Source organism: Oncorhynchus clarkii, chromosome 16, assembly GCF_045791955.1.
Source record: "Oncorhynchus clarkii lewisi isolate Uvic-CL-2024 chromosome 16, UVic_Ocla_1.0, whole genome shotgun sequence".
Classification (NCBI taxonomy): Eukaryota; Metazoa; Chordata; class Actinopteri; order Salmoniformes; family Salmonidae; genus Oncorhynchus; species Oncorhynchus clarkii.
The window spans coordinates 45,221,219-45,239,940 of NC_092162.1; the positions used below are offsets into that span (position 1 = coordinate 45,221,219).

The 18,722-nt window shown below is 44.4% G+C and overlaps 1 protein-coding gene across 1 annotated transcript in view; it reads left to right on the forward strand.

Annotated features, from left to right (window-relative positions):
* Nucleotides 1-1,822: 1,822 nt before the first annotated feature.
* Nucleotides 1,823-18,722, forward strand: part of LOC139367326 (uncharacterized) — a 96,749-nt gene continuing 79,849 nt past the window's right edge. The window contains exons 1-3 of the mRNA XM_071105539.1: nucleotides 1,823-1,905; nucleotides 12,904-13,193; nucleotides 15,707-15,823. Coding sequence (XP_070961640.1) covers nucleotides 1,823-1,905; nucleotides 12,904-13,193; nucleotides 15,707-15,823 — 490 coding nt within the window. The remainder of the gene's footprint in view (nucleotides 1,906-12,903; nucleotides 13,194-15,706; nucleotides 15,824-18,722) is intronic.

An 18,722-nucleotide genomic window follows, 5' to 3' on the forward strand; every position in this document is an offset into this window, starting at 1 on the left:
AAATCCAAGCTGGTTTCCCCTAACACTTTTTTTTGGGTGCGCCAGGACCATTCACAGTTGATTTAGCTCAGTTTACTCAACGCTGATTGGAAAATTTGTTATACTTTTTTTTTGTCAAGAGAGGCCAAATGCTTGCTGGCTTCCCTTGCCTTCAACGCTAATGACGGCAACAATGTCATACTTGTTTGGACCAGACATCAGATAGATGGCCTACACGTAGAGAGACAGAGGGGCGCTGTTTCGCTCACTCAGATGCTTTCTCCTGTGAGATACATTCAGCCTCTTGCGAATTGAACGAAAGTATGAAACATAGACAAAAGATACATGATTGTATCTATTCTTTTTTTATATATTGGTACATTACTGGGGGGAGCCTGGCTTCCCTTGGAATCCATGAATACATGCCACTGTTAGACACTACATTTCACAAAATGCCTTTATTATAGGGAATTTTCTGTTGCACAACTGAATGCATTCTACCGAAATGTGTCTTCCCCTTTTAACCTAACCCCCCTGAATCAGAAAGGTGCGTGGCTGCCTTAATTGACATCATCAGCGCCCAGGGAACAGTTGTTGTTTGGGGTTAACTGCCTTGCTCAAGGGCAAAATAGCAGGGTTCAGCACCATGTTGGCTCAGGGATTCGAATCAGTGACCTTTAGCTTACTGGCCCAACGCTCTTAACTACTAGGCTTCCTGCCGCCACATGTACAGAGTCTTGTACAGCCAACCACTTGTATTTTTTTAGGCTGAAAAGTAGTCGATTGTATTTTTAATATATGTTTTATTTTATATTAGAATAGGCGTTGCAGATTCGATGCCCAACCTGAGTTAGTCCAATGTGTTATTTAAGTTTAGTCCATTACTTCAACTTCAGCATACTGTGTTTTATTATGTCAACCTCTCATCAGACTAGCCTAATGCTAAAAGATGAGCGGATCGGACAAACTAAATAAAGTGAAGGATACTACAGGAGGCCTGCACTGTAGGGGCGGTTCTTTTCCCCAATCCCCCCCCCCCCTCCCCCCATGCCCCCACTTCCCTTGGTGCTCATTTGCGTTATCATTGTTTCTCTTTGCTTTTTGTGACCGAGAACATTATGCTCAAGTCCCACGCAATTGTGACCTGTTCAACTGCCGCAAGGCATCGCTATCGCGCTCTGACAGCATCGCATCTCCAGTTCCGTAACACCTCTGTCCAGTTAAAATCAATATCGCCGCGTGTCTTTTCTTTACATCATTGGCCTCAACTACCGTGTAAAAATTCGGTTTAACGTCTACAACCAAACTGATTTATCAAAAGAAGATAAAAAGCAAAGGGATATGCCGAGAAGAAAGCAGGAATTATGAAGGTGAGCATCCGTGTCTGGACGAGGTTTGTGTGTTAGCCTATCATTTCTGCTACCAACCAATAAGTGAAGAGTTAAACATATAGCCCATGTTAAGTTAAACACCCATGCCATGCAGCCATTATCACAACTAACCCCAGACTGTCCATGGAATAGCCTACCAGGCTCTTGATTTATAGAGTAAACCTGTCAGATTTGCAGTTTTTTTTGCCCGACTGTTTTTTTCCTCTGTCAGATCACGGGTCTCGTGCTCAGCTGTAGAGCATCCTGTACAACAGTGTCCAAATACTCCGTCTGGCGTGCACATCGCGTCTGAGTGTCTCTACCGAAACGATCGATAACAGCTGTCAATAAACTCGCTTAGTCCGATTTCAAATAGCTGGAATTGAATACATTTAGAATAGAAAAGTATTTGCCTTTTATTTTTTCATATTCAATTGTGACCGTTGGGGTCAAGTGTAGTTTCGGTCGGGTCAATGTATATAGACGCGTTTAAACGTCTCCTCGTTGAACGGCTAAATTGCTTGAAAAGAATGTGTGTATGTCAGCGCCAAGGCAGGTCAGTATTTTTCCCTAAATATTAGGATACCAATGTGACCATGTGTTGTGAGAGTGTGGGCTCCTTATACAGAGGATGAGGGAGGGAGATCTACCTGATTAAGGGGACAGTTGACTGGTCAACAGTTTACCTGTAGGTTAGCTTTCAGTTTTAGCTTCTTGAATGTTTTCTTTGTACAGTATTGTCAGAATGTGATTGTTCACCGTTTTTTAAATATATTTTTATTATTGTCTAAGAAGTAGACAAGATAATCAAGACAGTCTCAACATTGTAAGAAATATAATTTCGTTTCATGCCTTGATTTCCGTGTGATACCCAAACAAAAATGTAGAACAGTTAATAATGACAGAAGTAATATAAGTAGTTGTCCTACTGTAATAGTAGTATTGCACATGTTCAATGGACTTGTGCCAGTTTTGCAATTAGTGTTGTCATGGACACAGATTTGACATGTTTCATGCCTGCAAAATCGACTGTGCAGTGTGTGTTTGTGTGACAAACGGCTTGTATGTTGTTAATCAAATGAAATGCTCACATGTTTTTGAATATCTGTGTAAGTAAGCATGTGTAGGATTGTGTGTGTGTGTGTGTGTCTGCTTGTGCATGTTTGTGTGTGTGTCTCTGTATGTGTTTGGCTGTCAGTTGGTGTGCAGGGTGTGTCCCTGCTTGTTTTGAAGTGATGGACGTGTGACCCTGACTTCACACGGAGCGTTGCTCTGGGCTCTGGGAGCAGTCAAGGTTATAGTGGTATTATGAATCATGAATTAAGTCCATGCGATCCAGAAACGTGTGGCGCTATCCCAGCCACTTGTACTCAGAGACTACTGTCCCTCCACAGCTCTGCACACACGGTATCCCCGAGAGACCTACTCTCTCTCATCTCCTCACCTATTGACACCCACAGGTTTACCCATTTTAGGACTCAGTTGCTGATGGCATATCCTTGACTTTTCAAGGTCTTGTTTTTGGCATGTGCTTTATCTCTTCGTATCTCCTTCTCTTCCTCCCCCTTTTTTTCTATCCATTCTTTCACATAGTCTTAACCATCTGCAATTAACCTGAAATATATTTGGCCGTTTGCCAGCAGTCTTCAACATTTTCCCCACTAACCAGCTAATGAGAGAGTAGCAGATTAAGTGGGAAGTGACATTCTCTTTTGTAGTATTACTTTATGTCACCAGGGAGTTGTTGATTCTCTAATGATGTGCTTGTTCTTCCCTTCACACTCATGCATATTCATGGTTTTAAGGTGTGGTTAGGGGAGGAGGAGGTGGCGGACGGAGGATGTGCGGTAGTTTACCCTTGACAGGGCAGGGCTACACAGACACTCCCCCATCTGTGGACCGAATCTTTGCTCTCTGTTACTGCATTGGAATTCTGTAGTTGTAGCGTTCACTGTCTATTCTAAGACCTTGTCTCAAGTGTAGCAGTTAATGTTTGGCTTGGCCATTCTATTATTAGTACTGAACAGAACTGGCACCCATTTCCAAGATTGTTTCTTCCCTATTTAATGTGTGTTGCTCATCTATCCATATCATTTGATAGGCACACAGACATACAGCAACACTTTGACTAGATACATGTTTGCTAAGTGTGCAGATAACCCTCCAATCGGGCATGCAAATCAATTTAATGACAAATCAGTAACAGCGTGTGAAATAACAATTGCACTGCAGTAATTTGAAAAGCCTGGCGGTGGTATGCTTGAGTCAGTGTGAAAACTAGGATCAATGTCAGGTGGCAGGGAACTGTCGGAGCAGTGTGGAGGGAGGGTCACCTTCACCCATCCATACTGAATCAGCACAATCTCCCCCACACACTCTTAACACACATGCACACGCACACACGCTCTCCAACTCCCGCTCAGTTCTGCCTCAGGTTACTGTACTGTGGCCTCGCAAAACACAAAACCACACCTCTCCTCCTCCCTTTTATCAGTTCATTGCTTCTCCAGAAAGACAGCCAGCCATAATATTAAATTTTTCCTTTATTTCCTGGTCCTCTCTCTTTCTTGTGCTTTCCTTTATTTTTTTAATTTCTTACTTTCTCTCTCTTTTCTTTCTCTTTTTTTTATCCCATTCTCTTTCATTCTTTCCCCCTTCGTTCCTTTCTGCTTTTCATTCTCCGCTCTGTCTCGTGTTTCAGAGAGAGTACTTATCCCTAATCTGAGTCAAAGGAGCTACGATGCCTCACTGACCCTTTTAATTAAAGTGAGCTCTCTGCCTGACGATGAGAGCTCATCGCTGACCTCACTGAGGAGTGATATGCTTCCTGGCAGACTTATAAGGAACCTGTTCTTGTATTTTTCTTCATATGGGGTGCAGTACTACTGGACGGCTAAATAACATTGCTTACTTGCCCCATGCATTACTGTGTTCGTTTCAGGTTCAACTGAATGCTTCTGTACTTCACTCCTTAGGGAGTCACCTTTACTTAGACTGCCATCTAAAGAGAGGGGTTGTGTATATGTCTGCATGTTTTATTTTCCATCTATCCTCAGATCACTCCCATTCTGTACTGTGTGTTAAGCACCATTGTGAGAGGTGTACAAGAGGATGACATGAATTGACTAGAGGTGCACACAATTCATGGAGGGGAAGAGAGCATCTCTGATTGAGAGTATTGAATGGAAAATCTATCGGATAGACGGGTTTACAAACAAATGCATCTTACATTGGGGTTAATGTATGCCACAGGTTTTGAGTGTGTGTGTGTGTGTCCATGCTAGCATGTTTGAGACATAGGGAGTATTTTTAGTTTTTCATCCCACAAGCATTTAATCTTTTATTTTTAAATCTGCCACTGCTGTCTGTTTTGTGTTGAGCAATCCCATGTCCTAGATTTAATAGTGAGTGAGCATCAGAGAGTTTTAACACACGTTGCTGCACAGCTAGTTTGCGTAAATATTCTGCAGGGGAGGTCCAAAAACAAGATGCAGGTCAAGATTAAAATTGAACGCTAGAAGAAACCCTAATTTGCATTTCCTGTCTGTTAAAGAGAGTGGCCTCGCTGTATCCATTCTATTAGTTACACTGATATTTAAGGTCGCTGGCTATTTAACATGCTTTGTTAGGCTGACCTCCAACACGGACAAGCCACTGTAGGATGGTGTAAGATCATGCACCATCAAGAGCATTCTGTCTGGTTGTATCACCGCCTGGTACGGCAACTACGCTGCCCGCAACCGCAGGGCTCTCCATAGGGTGGTGCAGTCAGCTGACTCATCCCAACACATCCCCGGAGGCACACTGCCTGCCCTCCAAGACATCTACAGCACCCAGTGTCACAGGAAGTCAAGAAGATCATCAAGGACCTCAGCCACCCGAGCCACGGCCTGTTCTCACTGCTAACAGGTGGAGACAGTAAAGGTGCATCAAAGCTTGGACCGAGAGACGGAAAAGCAGCTTCTATCTCCAGGCCATCAGACTGTTAAACAGTCATCACTAGCCGGCCTCTGCCCGGTACCCTACCCTGAACCTCAGACATTGTCACTAGCCAGCTACCACCCAGTACTTTACCCTGCACCTTGGATACTGCTGCCCTACTGTGTGTACTGTAAATCTGTGTACACAGTGGTGGGAAAAGTACCCAATTGTCATACGTAAAGTAAAAGTAAAGATACCTTAATAGAAAATTACTCAAGTAAAAGTGAAAGTCACCCAGTAAAATATTACTTGAGTAAAAGTCTTAAAGTATTTGCTTTTTATATACTTAAGTATCAAAAGTAAGAGTATTTGCTCAAATATACTTAAGTATCAAAAGTAAGAGTATTTGCTCAAATATACTTAAGTATCAAAAGTAAGAGTATTTGCTCAAATATACTTAAGTATCAAAAGTAAGAGTATTTGCTCAAATATACTTAAGTATCAAAAGTAAGAGTATAAATCATTTCAAATTCCTTATGTTAAGCAAACCAGACAGCACCATTTTCTTGTTATTTTAATGTACGGATAGCCAGTGGCACACTCCAACATTCAGACGTAATTTACAAAGCATGTGTGTTTAGTGAGTCCGCCAGATCAGAGGCAGTAGGATGACCAGGGATGTTCTCTTGATAAGTGTGTGAATTGGACCATTTTCCTGTCCTGCTAAGCAGTAAAAATGTAACGAGTGCCTTTGGGTGTCAGGGAAAATGTATGGAGTAAAAAGTACATTATTTTCTTTAGGAATGTCGTAAAGTAAAAGTAGTCAAAAGTATAAATAGTAAAGTAAAGTACAGATACCCCGGGAAAACTACTTAAGTAGTACTTTAGAGGATTTTTTACTTAAGTACCTTACACCACTGTGTGTACGCAACTAATAAACATTGATTTGATTTTGATTTGAGTTGAGATTAGGAGCAGAGAACTCAGATAAATACAGGTTAGAGTTAATGAAGGAAAGGGCTTAGTGCAGTAGAAGGGTAAGATGTTGTGACAGTGGGTTAGATGTAAGGAATAAACCAGAGGTTGATTTATCCAACAGGCTAGGCATCCAATAATGTTGATTCAGTTATACAATACCAGCTTGGCAACAGAAACCATTGTGTTCAATCTTTTCAGTGTGTTCAATCTTTACAAATGCTTTTTAAATGCTTATACCAGGGGCACTTAAATAGTGTTAATGCCTGTAAATGTGTATAAATACAGACCTCGTTCCACCAGCACTTGAAAACGTGTTTTGTCTTAGTTTCTCCTCTTTATAATGCCTGAACAAAGTTTTCTGTGATCAGAGTAGATCTTGTCGGGAGAGATAAAGCTACAGCTATGTATAAAAACACGTTGACATGGATGAAGGGTGGCAGATAGATTGACACTAGAAGCACTGAGATACTCAACAGATCTGACAGTCTCTTCACCGTGAAGGCATTGTGTAATATCACTACAGAGGCGATACCAGGTGAGATACCAGGTGAGATACCAGGTGAGATACCGGATGAGATACCGGGTGAGATACCGGATGAGATACCTGGTGAGATACCAGGTGAGATACCGGGTGAGATACCGGGTGAGATACCGGGTGAGATACCGGGTGAGATAGCAAGAAGCATGGGGCTACTGTAGCAGGACTGATATTGGTAATCAGGATAGGCAATTGAGATAGCTTATTGCCTGTGTTGTGTCCGGACCAATGGCCTTTTAAAGTATAGTATATGGTGCTCCAAATGATGCCTGTCTAAATGCTCTCTCCCCCTCGTTTTCTCCAGTCCTGTCCTGATACATCTGCAGAGCGCCACAATTCTTCCATTTTCCAACACACTGCAGAATGTGGAATTCAATTAGCCACTGTCTTAATTGAGGCGTTTTGCTTACACTGTTTTCTTGAAGGTTTTTGAGTATTGTACGCCCTCCAATGTCAATCATAGTGTCTCTTGACTTGTTTTATTTTTTTTTACTAGACCTTGAATGATTGAACTAAACCCAAGGCCTCATCTGAAACGGTGTTCTCTTTAGTGGGGAACTAATGTTGTGAATAATTATCACCCTTGAGGTCTAACCTGAACTGAAAGAAGCGGCAGGAAAATTTCACATGAAATTAAAGATATTGCTTGGTTCTAGGGTCTTTCCATTGTGCAGTTTCTCGCTGTTTGGGGTACTGTTTGGGGTACTGTTTAGGGTGCTGTTTGGGGTACTGTTTGGGGTACTGTTTGGGTACTGTTTGGGGTACTGTTTGGGTACTGTTTAGGGTACTGTTTGGGGTGCCGTTTGGGGTGCTGTTTGGGGTTCTGTTTGGAGTGCTGTTTGGGGTACTGTTTGGGGTTCTGTTTAGGGTACTGTTTGGGGTGCCGTTTGGGGTGCTGTTTGGGGTTCTGTTTGGAGTGCTGTTTGGGGTACTGTTTGGAGTGCTGTTTAGGGTACCGTTTGGGGTGCCGTTTGGGGTGCTGTTTGGGGTTCTGTTTGGAGTGCCGTTTGGGGTGCTGTTTGGGGTACTGTTTGGTGGCATTTATATTACAACGAGAGGGTCATGTAGGTGATATGTGAGTGTGTGATACAGTATATGACTGTTTGGTTTTGGTTTCATATTAGTATTCAATCCTAGTACTGCCTATTTTCACAGGAGGAAGATAAATGAACTATTTACAATCCGGTATAGTAAATGGATTGTTTAGTATTCAATGCAAGAAAACAAGCATGTCGTATGTCCCTCAGAGCTGAAAAGTACATACTTCAAATGGAGAAAAACAAATGCCTGTTTATGCTTTTCATGTTTTCCCTCTATATGTAGCCGGAAGCAGTAGCTATTCATACTTTCTGAATTAAAGAATAACGATCAGATAGGAATGAAGATTGACCTCCAAGAATAGCTTCCATGGGGAGATGAATACGTTAAGGTCTCTGTCAGGATGGACTGGTATGAAATTACCTCTGAAAGACAAGATGGCAGAACAGATCACTGGGAGGAGGAAGTCTGTGAAATAGGATATGTATTGGTCAGCTCTTCCCTCTGCTAAAGGCCAGCATTTTCAATACGAGGTGCTTTTTATAGTGCTAGATATCCTTGAATCTGTATATTGTGTTCTCCTCTGTCAATCCACTCAGTTGCAGTCTGAAGTATTGCTGTTTCTATTTGTAATACGTGTCTTTCAGAGAGTTATCGACTTACCGAAGGATTCTCTGCGGAAGTTGAAGTGTGATTTCTTTTGACAGCTCTTGTGTCTTGCAAATTTAGTGATGTGTTGTTAAACCATCTTTTAACAGGCAGGTTTTCCTAACCTACTGACTTCAGGACAGACACACACATTTTTTTCTTTCTTTAAATATTCAAATGTTAAAATGTTCAACATGTTGTATGTTTCTTAGGGCAACTTTGTTACGAACACAACCAGTTGAAAGACATTTCAGTACAATCACACAGCACTAGAGACAAAGTCTAGGGAACTATGCTGTGTTGACTGGCTGTCTCTGTGTGAGAGAGCGGGACTCAGAGGACTCCGCCTCACCAGAGCTGACACTGTTGTCCCTGAAGCTACCGAGATCAAGACAGCAGCTATGAACACCACACCACAGCGGGCATCTCTTGTAAATGTAACCACAGCCAGAGGCAGAGCCATGCAAAACCCAAACATGGGGGAACCAAAATAGCATTTAAGCACATGTAGCTCAGAAGACAGAAATCTTTAGATAGAGCGTTTGGGGTCTCAAAACGTACTTACATTTAATTGAAACATGATGGAGTCAGGGTAATGCGTTCAGAAAGATGAAAAGATGACATATGTCGATGCCAATATCATTTGTCATGCGTTATTGTTTTCTTATACCATGTCATTGTTGAATATTTGTTTCTGGTTGTCTTGAAGGGCATTCTAGAGTGTGCATTCCCTATAACGCACGTCAAATTTGCACAGTAGAATTCAATGGTTATAGTTCATTCTTACATGTTATATGTTTGAGCTACGTACTTTTGGAAGCAAAAGTTGAATTGAAAACATTATTGGCATTGTTGAATTCAAGTTTCATAATGGCAAGCTTGGACCGATGGTTAGCTAAACTAGCAAGTATGTTTGTTTGGTTATCACGGCAACTACTGTAGCTACACTACATGACCAAAAGTATGTGGTCACCTGCTCGTCGAACATCTCATTCCAAAATCATGGGCATTAATATTGAGTTGGTCCCCTCTTTGCTGCTTTAACAGCCTCCACTCTTCTGGGAAGGCTTTCACTAGGATGTTGGAACATTGCTGCGTGGACTTGCTTTCATTCAGCCACAAGAGCATTAGTGAGGCCGGGCACTGATGTTGGGCAATTAGGCCTGGCTCGCAGTCGTCGTTCCAATTCATCCCAAAGGTGTTCGATGGGGTTAAGGTCAGGGCTCTGTGCAGGCCAGTCAAGGTCTTCCACACCGATCTCAACAAACCATTTCTGCATGGACCTCGCTTTGTGCATGGGGGCATTGTAAGCGGAAACAAGAAAGGGCCTTCCCCAAACTGTTGTTACAAAGTTTGAAGCACAGAATCGTCTGTAATGTCATTGTATGCTGTAGCGTTAAGATTTCCCTTTACTAGTGGCCTAGCCCAAACCACGACAAACAGCCCCAGACAACTATTCCTCCTCCACCAAACTTTACAGTTGGCACTATGCATTGGGGCAGGTAGCGTTCTCCTGGTATCCACCAAACCCAGATTTGTCCGTCGGACTGCCAGATGGTAAAGCGTGAGTCATCACTCCAGAGAATGTGTTTCCACCGCTCCAGAGTCCAATGGCGGCGAGCTTTACACCACTCCAGCCAACGCTTGGCATTGTGCTTGGTGATCTTAGGCTTGTGTGCGGCTGCCTGGCCATTGAAACCCATTTCATGAAGCTCCCAATGAACAGTTCTTGTGCTGACGTTGTTTCCAGAGGCAGTTTGGAACTCAGTAGTGAGTGTTGCAACAGAGGGCAGACATTTTTACACGCCACGCCCCTCAGCACTGGTTAGTCACGTTCTGTGAGCGACTGAGCCGACGCTGCTCCTAGACGTTTCCACTTCACAATAACAGCACTTACAGTTGACCGGGGCAGCTCTAGCAGGGCAGAAATTTGACGAACTGACTTCTTTGAAAGGTGGCATCCTATAACGGTGCGACATTGAAAGTCACTGAGCTCTTCAGTAAGGCCATTCCACTGCCAATGTTTGTCTATGGAGATTGCATAGCTATGTGCTAGTAAACTTGCTAGTTACTTCAGTGGATGTTGAACACATTTCTACTGGCAAATGAACACATTTCTCGCGGCAAATGTGTTAAATTATAGGGATAATCAACGAGGGGCTCTATGCGTTCTCTGGAAAATAATGCAACTCCGTGGAAGGTCAGTTCCACTCCGCTAGTGCGTCGTGGAACACAGCTTCCATTTCGTTCACTATTTTCCATAGAAAGCATAGCCCCTCGTTGATTATCCCTTACATGTGGCATTAGATTGTGTATGCCTTGTTTCATGCTCATTCTATATTTGGTGTATGTGTTTCATTGATTGGGGGTCTCTTTGTTTGTGTGTACTCTGTGTGGGTGGGTGGAAGGATGTATGGTTGGGAGGTTCAGCTGCAGAAGGTCTCACAGCAGGACAGAAAGAGAGGGAGTGTGCAGAGAGGACAATTAGCGATCAATTAAGAAATAAGCAGAATTGTCTTATAGATTTTTTTCTCTGGAAACAGTACCTACTCATGACTTTGCTCTTTTATCAATTCAATTCGCAGACTGGATGAACAGAGGCACAGTGATGAGATGTTTCAAATAAAACAGAACTCATTGGCCCCCATAGAGCAGACCAGACTGTAACCAAGCTCTGGCTCCTGTCGCCCTGCAAGGTCAAACCGGCGACTCCACTGCCAACCCCAGGCTGTGTGGTGCCTCTCTTTCTCTCTCTCGCTATCTCTGTCTCTGTCTCTCGCTTTCTCTCCCACTCTCTCTCCCCCTCTCCCCACACCCACGCTCTCTCTATCCCACCTCTCCCTCTGCCCTCTCTCCTCCCCCTTCACTACCCCTCCCCCGTCTTATCAGCTGTGGCGCCACCAGCCAGGGGAGAGGGAGGAGATGAGATGGAAGATGGAGGAGGATACATGGCTGATCAACCAGCCAGTCAGTCAAGAGGAAGTGATTAGGCGTGTCCCTTCCTCACACTATATAAATTAGCGTCATTAGGTGTTCTGGCCCTGGGCAGGTGGGCCTGGGGGGAGACCCTGCTGTCCTCACTTCCTCTGCTAAAAGCCAGTCTTCCTGTCCCTCCATCCCCTCCATTCCTGGGTCACTAAGTCACCGCATGTTAAGGTATCAACACAGGGAGCCTTCTGTGATAACAGAGAACTCATTATTAGGACAAAAAAATAATTACACAGTGCTTAAACATATCAACTTTTGTTCTCCCTGCCTTTCATTATTTGTCAGTCCCTCAGTACCGTGTGTCTCGCTTAAAATCTTTATGTTGGGCTGTCTCACAGTCTTTCATCCATACACCTACCCCATCCGTCCCTGTGTTGGGTAAGTGTAACGTCTCGTTGTCTCTAAGATCTGTGTGTCTCCTGTGTAACAGTCTGACCGCACTGCTCCCATCCTGTCAGACCGAGGCACTCTCTTCTCAGTCACGGTGTAGGAGCACCTGCCCTCTCTCACTGAGCCGCCCACCTGCCACTTCACTGGCTCTCAACAAAGACCTTTTTAAAAGTCAACTGTTGGAAGAGGCATCAAACTTAACTTACCATGCTGTTCTTTTGGAATTCTAGGCATCATGCAATTCACAGTGCAACAGTGCAACATGTCCAGTGCAACACGTCTGTTTTGACTGCGTACTCATTTCCATAGGCTGCAATATCTGATTGGAAAGCAAACGTTTCCTCGGCAGGAGTTTCAGTGAACATGGAATAATCGTGATTCTTCATGCCTGGAAAGAGGATTTATAGAAGTATTTTGCAGTAAATGCAATTCTTAGTCGATATAATTGAGACCCAACAACATTTTACTGTCAATTTATTTCAGAATTTTCTGTTTGTATTGAATTACCCATATCAATAACAGGCATTAATTTACAGTACCCTATGAGGTCTCCCTGGCAACAGACTAGATCTTTCCGTCAGACTGCCACGATGGGAATAGACCTACCCGTATGTTTTGTGTGTTTATGTTGCATATTGTGTATATACAATAGAGAAAGTGTTCCGTTGAGGTAAAGCAGCATCAGTATTGAGTGTGACAGTTGAGCGCTTGACAGTTTGTTTACTGTATTTCAGTTCGACCCACGGTCAAGTGCACAGTGTTTGTATAACACACACACAGTTTCCATGTCATTCTGCTTCACATGCAGGTCCTCTGTGCTAAAGGAGGGAGTGCTTGAACTCAGCTCAGTCCTTTTACTGCAGTTGTTTTGTATTGAAGATATGCTATGCTCTTTACATTTTCAGTACCTTGGGAAACGTCAGGTTAATGAAATCCTCAGATATGAAATCACACCTTAATAACACGATTATGTCAGTGACACTGTCTTCCCTGTTTCTGTTTCACACCCTCTCTCGCTCGCTCTCTCGCTCTCCCTCTCTCTCCCCTCCTCAGCTCTTTTGCTATGTCTAAGGCAGCCGTGAGGAAGCTGCACTGGCGCTCCAAGGTCCAGGAGAGCTTCATCCCCCTGGTTGGTTCCTCTGGGGAACTGGGGGTGGCGGTGGGTGGCGGAGCTGACTATGGAGAGTTCCCATTCGTCACCTCAGCCCCCGGGGGCGGGTTCACAGTGGGCGACATCATCCTAGAGATTGGGGGTACCCCTGTGTTAGGGATGACACTAGGAGATGTCCGGGGGGTCCTCAACTCCTGCCTCCATCCCATCCGCATCAAGACGGTCTCACCAGGTACTGTATGGCTCGGTATGGTAACTTACTCCTTGGTCTGGGGACACATTGTGAATGCTGCTGCCTCATCCGTCAATCTCTTAAATCGTTGTCCACCCCAACTTCTCCTTCACGTGATAACACCTCCCTTAGGCAACTTATAGAATAACACGCTTCCCAAGTGGTTATCCAAACATAGCTCAATAATCACTGATACTGGAAAAACAAACTTGACAACAACTGAGTCTAACCAGCAGAGTCTGCTGGCCCAGAGTACTTAGTACCTCTGGACGTAATTTGTGAACCGAGAGTGCACTGATTCTACACGTCGAATCACATGAAAAATGTCAGCAGTCAGGGCTTCCCGGGTGGCGCAGTGGTCTAAGGCACTGCATCGCAGGGTTCGAGCCCAGGCTGTGTCGCAGCCGGCCGTCGGGTTAGGGAGTGTTTGGCCGGTAGGGATATCCATGTCTTATCGCGCACCAGCGACTCCTGTGCCGGCCCGGGCGCAATGCACGCCGACCAGGTCGCCAGGTGCAAGGTGTTTCCTCCGGCTTGGTTGGGTTGTGTTTCGGAGGACGCGTGACTCTCGACCTTCGTCTCTCCCGAGCCCGTACGGGAGTTGTAGCGATGAGACAAGATAGTAACTACTAAAAACAATTGGATACTACGAAATTGGGGCGAAAAAAGGGGGTAAAATGTAAAAAAAAAAAAAAATTAAATGTCAGCATTCTACTGCGGGTGGTCCCGAAAACACAGTGCGTGGAGAGAGGGAAGTGTTCAAATTCCCGATGACACATGTGACAAGGAGTCCAGAGAGGGCTGTGCCGATATGACGATACAGTTGTCTATCACCCTGGAGGGGCCTTGGAATTTATAGAGGGGGGTGGGGTGACGGATGTCTTTGTTAGGTCTGAACGGAGCAATATGTCAGCACTATGTCACCTGACCGTGGCTCCCCATGGCCTTGCTGGGGTAGATTGATGGCTAAATCGCAGGACTGTAAATGGGGCCCTTTAATTCTGGTCCCTCTGCCGCTGGTACATCCATAATCATTCTGAGAGCCAGGCCTCCCTACCTGGGTATTCCGACTGCATGTACTTTGAACAGAGATGGATGGGCTGAGCTGTAATGTGCTGCTGTAGGCCTATACCTCCTCATTTCTCCTCCCCCTCATGCTCCTCCTCTGCCCCCCCTTCCTCCTCCTCCACCTCCGCCTTCTACACATCCTCCTTCCACCTCCTCCTCCACCTTCTCTTCCTCCACAATCCAGGCTGTCAGGGACACCATAGTGTTTTCAGGCTTTCCACCACTAATGATATGATATGAGACTAAGTAAGTGTGGCAAATGATCCCTTCATTATATCTGTGTGACACACAAGGATTAAAGGGCTTGTAGCAACCCTGTCCATGTTTTGACAGACAAACATTATCATTACTGTCTATGATGACCTTGAAAGCGGATGTGTAGGACAACGCCTTACTTAATTGTGAGTGATGTGCCGTGTTGTGTTGTGGTGAAGCCGTGTTCATGGATGTACATCATAGGGGCTCTTGTCTAGTGCATCCTGTTGTTTCTGTGAAAGCAACATAGCTCTGTGAAAGCAACATAGCTCTGTGAAAGCAAGCACTCCAGTTCATTTTACTCACAGTGTATATGGCAACATTAGTCTGATGTATTGATTTTAGATTCATAAAGCACAATGCTGGACAGCTGTTTCACAATGCCAACAAAAGCCTCTCATTATTTCTCCCAGGAAGCTGCAGGCCCGGGTCTTGCGCGTCATACTGACCATATGTGGCGGATCATGTGTGGTTGTAGGAGACGACCTGTGCTATTACATTTTTTATTACAGAGACGTTTTAATAGCAGCGCCGCGGATTCAATCTGCACTCACATCTGGGTCCAGCCTAGAGCCCAGCCACTTTACCAGAGACAGAGGGTTGGGAAGCAGGGAAGGAGTGGACGTGGTGGTCGTCTGTCAGTGTGACGAGCAGGGAGATGCTCTCAGGCCATCCATAACACCAAGTGACTTGTCATCAGAGGCCATCAAGCACTTGAGATTAAACGAATAGATCAGAGAGTGAAATAAGTGCCTGGGCCAAAAGCCCAGCCTGCTGTGTGACAGCACCACACCACCTCTGTGTTATTAGGCTATGCATGAGAGGCCGGGAAATAATATATTATGTACTCGGGATGACTGATAAGGTGTTAAGAAGGAGATGTAGAGGGAGGGATTGAGAGGGAGAGAGAGGGAGGGATTGAGAAGGAGGGGGTTGGAATGATATAGGGGTAAATCAAAGCTACTGTGTAGCAATACAGTCTGGGGAATGTTGGCTTGGGCTGTCACTCTCCTTTTGACAGGGTATACAAATATTTACACAATTCGTCAGTTTTTGACTGTTGCGCTGATTTAGCAAGTTCTCTCTGTCTGTCTGTCTCTCTCTCTCTCTCTCTCTCTCTCTCTCTCTCTCCTCTCTTCCCCCCCTCTTTATGTTTCTTTCTCCTCTCTCTCCCTGTCTCTGCCTCTCAGGCTCTGCCTTGTGTAAGGACCTCAGGCTGTATCTGAGTAAGTGCTTCACTCCAGGCTCCATGGACAGCCAGCTTCAGCAGGTCATCCGGGAGAACCTCTACCTCCGAGCAGTGCCTTGTAAGTCCCATAACGCTGTGCCCAATACCTCTCCCTCTAACTGTGCCCAATACCTCTCCCTCTAACTGTGCCCAATACCTCTCCCTCTAACTGTGCCCAATACCTCTCCTTCTAACTGTGCCCAATAACTCTCCCTCTAACTGTGCCCGCTACCTCTCCCTCTAACTGTGCCCAATACCTCTCCCTCTAACTGTGCCCAATACCTCTCCCTCTAACTATGCCCGCTACCTCTCCCTCTAACTGTGCCCGCTACCTCTCCCTCTAACTGTGCCCGCTACCTCTCCCTCTAACTGTGCCCGCTACCTCTCCCTCTAACTGTGCCCAATACCTCTCCCTCTAACTGTGCCCAATATCTCTCCCTCTAACTGTGCCCGCTACCTCTCCCTCTAACTGTGCCCGCTACCTCTCCCTCTAACTGTGCCCAATACCTCTCCCTCTAACTGTGCCCAATACCTCTCCCTCTAACTGTGCCCAATACCTCTCCCTCTAACTGTGCCCGCTACGGACCCCTGTTGCTGTAACTTGCGAGTCCCCGTTAAGTCCTTTTTGCAGCTATGCCCTCTAAATCCGTTGGGACGCTGTAATTGTGAGCTGCACCTCTGTATATGTTCCAGAGGCTGTAACATGGGTATATAGTAGTGATGTTGGCCTGCAGTAAGATGAGTCCATTATAGGTTAGTAAGTACTTTTTAATAATAGAAATAGGAATTAGTATCTCTATGCTCATTACATATCTGGACATCACATCTGAACATTTAAACACTTCAACAAGTCCCTTATCGAATACATTCATTTAGATTTAGAGTAGACCTACATGGCTGGCACTAGGAAAACACTGTTAATTGGTGTGCGATCACAATCAGAGCCGCGAAAGCTGTTTTTGGCACCTCCGTGTGTAAATATATGCACATAGGCCATGTGTTGAGTGGATTTAACTAGTGATTTGTCAACCCTGGCTTCATCAGTCAAACATTCAATTGCAAGTCAAGTTTAGGTGAGAGAAAGCACCTAGAGGAATATTCCCCAGGACATTTCCATGGCAACTGTCTGTATTGTTACACTGTTAACTTTATCCAGTGTGGCAGTTAATCGCCAGGCTTGTATCGGTAGCTTTTTCTGTCTTCATTTTATGCTATTTCACAGGTTCATGTCTGTTATCTCTTTCTTGTTTGGTTACATATTAATTTTCTCTTTATTTTGTATGTGTTTTCATCTATTTATATAGTTAACCTCAATTCATTTGTTCAATGATAATGATTTAAAGTTGCCTAAAACATTTGAAGCAAAGACTTCTGGGTATACAGAGCGTCGGTTGCTCTCTCAATCCTCTCTCTAAAGGCCAGAGTGATGTCACTGTGAGAGTGGACTGGAGAGGACTATGGTGTGGATTTCTGTGAAGCTCTTATTTTGGTGTCATATCACTGCCTGGTGTAATATCTGTCTGATAGGTTTGGCTTGTGTCATGTTGTCTCTCTTGAACTGTCATTAGTCTGCCTTGCGGGCTGGACACAGACCACTCTGGCCGGCCATAGCCACGGCGATGGGGAGTTTGGCGCTAATCTCTTGTTTAGCCAGGAAGTAGGTCATGTGGAACAGTCTGCCAGACCAGTCAGCCTCTCCACCACGTCTCTCTCACACTCACACACACACACATACACACACACACACACACATACACACATGCAGGTTAAAACTCCCGAGAATACGCAAGAAAACAATAAAACATTCGGTGTCTTTGAGCTTTGAACATTGAGACCTACAGGACATTCTCCAAGCCAAAGTCCTTTTACATAACAATTCCATTGGTCCAGTTTGTAATTAGATGGGGGGTAGAGGTGATGGATCAGTCTGATCTTTAGTCTGTAGCATCTGTACTATAAATATGTCCAGCATTTATGGATTATGGATTAGAGAGCCTTGTGTACAGCTGCCCTGGCGCTGCTAGACCCGGGTGTGGATAGACTTGTGACACAACTTCCTGCCTGGCTCTCTAAGTTGGAGTGACAGCGAGGCGGCACGCTCATCCCCTGGCTGTGTAATCCTCTGATCTGCAGGAGATGGATGACACAGTAAGATGCCGCTGCTCTCCCGCTCTCCCTTCTATACCAACATAGACCAACACTGTAACAATGTCGAAATCCTAGTTTAGCCCACTTGCAAAAACACGAGCAAGTCAGCTCAAATGACACTCTTGTATTACTTCCTGATATACATCTCTGCTTCTCCTAATATTCCAGGACACAAACAACCTATTGGGGGGTATGAAATGTGTTATTTACACACATGTAAAAGCGTTGAGGTAAATGAAGCTAGTTAGCAACTGTAGATCACAGACGGGGGTGATTGGTGTATCAATTGAGTCAATCTGAAAGCCTCTTATGTACTTTGCTAGGCCTGATTTACTGTCTCAGATCAATATGTTTTTAAGATGAGGTGGCAAACCGTGGCCTAGCTGGCAGTTAGCAGTGGATAAGTTGCATCCTATTATATTCATGTTTTTTTGGATGTATTGCTTTTTTAAACAAGTGGTTCATGTTTAGAATATTTGATTTTGAAATATATGCAAAAGGAAAAATGTGAATTGCTATTTGAACAAAGTCAGTGTGAGGATATTCTCACTGTATTTGTCTTTGGTTCTTAGAAGACCTGAGAAATAATGGATGTACATTTTGCTTTGAAAGTATCTCAATCCCCTCGCTATTTAAAACATACTGTGTACTCTACTATGCATTATGTTGCCCCTGGCAAGAAATATGTTTACACACAGTGACTCTTCATAAGAGAATGACATGAAAAAAATGAACGCTAAACAGAATTAAGTAAATGCAAGTCATTTATCAATAATTTCGAGGCAGAATTAAATGAAAAGCAGATGTACGTTCGTGCCTCGGGGGAGGAC